Source organism: Perkinsus marinus (assembly GCF_000006405.1).
Source record: "Perkinsus marinus ATCC 50983 genomic scaffold scf_1104296953252, whole genome shotgun sequence".
NCBI classification, from domain to species: domain Eukaryota; phylum Perkinsozoa; order Perkinsida; family Perkinsidae; genus Perkinsus; species Perkinsus marinus.
The window spans coordinates 1-1,297 of record NW_003208538.1 but is presented as its reverse complement, the minus strand read 5'-3'; the positions used below and the strand labels follow the sequence as shown (position 1 = coordinate 1,297).

Here is a 1,297-nt window from a genome sequence, read left to right as displayed (position 1 = left end):
GGCAATCTCTACCAAAGGGACAGGATTGGCGAGTGAAACGACAAGTGTCAGCACCAAACTGCATAGTACTCCCTTGTCTACGTATACCCTGCCCCGAAGGTGGCCTGGGTATGCCAGAGTGGCTTACAGCCGGCTTAGCCAAGGCCACGGCTATCAACTCGTGAGACTGATTAGATCTCAAGTAGGTACCGAGGGCAGAGTCGACTTGGAGAGAAGGGTCCGTGTCCCGCAGGCGGGTAACTCCTTGTGGCAAGGCTAACCTGTAACCCTTATCATACTCGACTGCTGCCTCAAACGAACGGGACCTCGCTAACCAAAGCAACCGGCTCAGATAATCCTGGCCAGCAAGGAAATCGCACCCAGAGAAGACTGTGATGCATACAACCCACTGCTGCACACACATCAACCATTCAAAGCAATCCTTGGGGTTGCGGCTCTTGGCGGCAGTGGTTCGGTTCTTCTCACCCGACCTGGTCTCAAAGGGTATGGCGGCATTCCGAGCGCCGGTATCGTATACCTTAAGCTCTATATACTGAAGAGGGTCATGCCGTAGGCGGTCGACCATAGGGATAGGAGGGCATAGATGGTCACTCGGAATATGTCCCAATGCCTGCATACAGCGAGCAGCGAAGACCGACCACCCTTTGTCGCCTACGGTTAGCTCAGATTGGTTTTTCATCTTTTTGACCACCGTAATGAACATGGCTTTGAACCGAGCCTTCCTCAGCTTTGAGAATATCTCGACCACGACGACACCGTCACCACCACCACCGCGGTTTTGTTGGCGTCGACGACTTCGCTGGCAGTACCGGGCCTTTTGGAGGATGAGCTGGCAGACTTCGCATCAGCTACCTCCGTCATAGTGGTTGTGTCGGACTCTCCGTCGGGTCCCCCATCTGCACACCTTCTCAATAGTTCGTCGGTCAGCTCCTTGTCCTCGAGGGCCGCCTCGAGCACACCCACGGTACTAATACCCATGTCAACACAAACCGTCGACGCTTTTCCGGCCAAGTCGAGAAAAATTCGTGGAAGAGGTCGGGCGTGATGGGAGTCGTGGACATATACAAATAATCTGCGACCAGCTCGTGTAAATCGGAGCATGACTCAACACTTGCATAGCTAGATCCTGTCTAGCCTGGCACGCTAAGCTCAAGTCCGCAGCTTGGTAAGGAACACAGTGTTGCCTGGCTCTCCCTAGAGTGATGAGAGATTGAGCGGACACGCAGGCAAGTCGACGAGTGGTCAGCCACGCGAGGCGGCCGTCCTAAACCCGTAGAGCCACTCTAGCCCGATCAAC

At 54.7% G+C, this 1,297-nt stretch overlaps 1 protein-coding gene across 1 annotated transcript; it reads right to left on the bottom strand.

Moving 5' to 3' along the window:
* Nucleotides 1-127: 127 nt before the first annotated feature.
* Pmar_PMAR025209 (hypothetical protein) lies at nucleotides 128-565 on the bottom strand (the record flags this gene model as incomplete). Its single annotated transcript, XM_002776583.1, has 1 exon — nucleotides 128-565. A coding segment is annotated over one exon (438 nt), but the record flags the coding sequence as incomplete, so codon positions are not given.
* Between the last annotated feature and the right edge of the window lie 732 nt (nucleotides 566-1,297).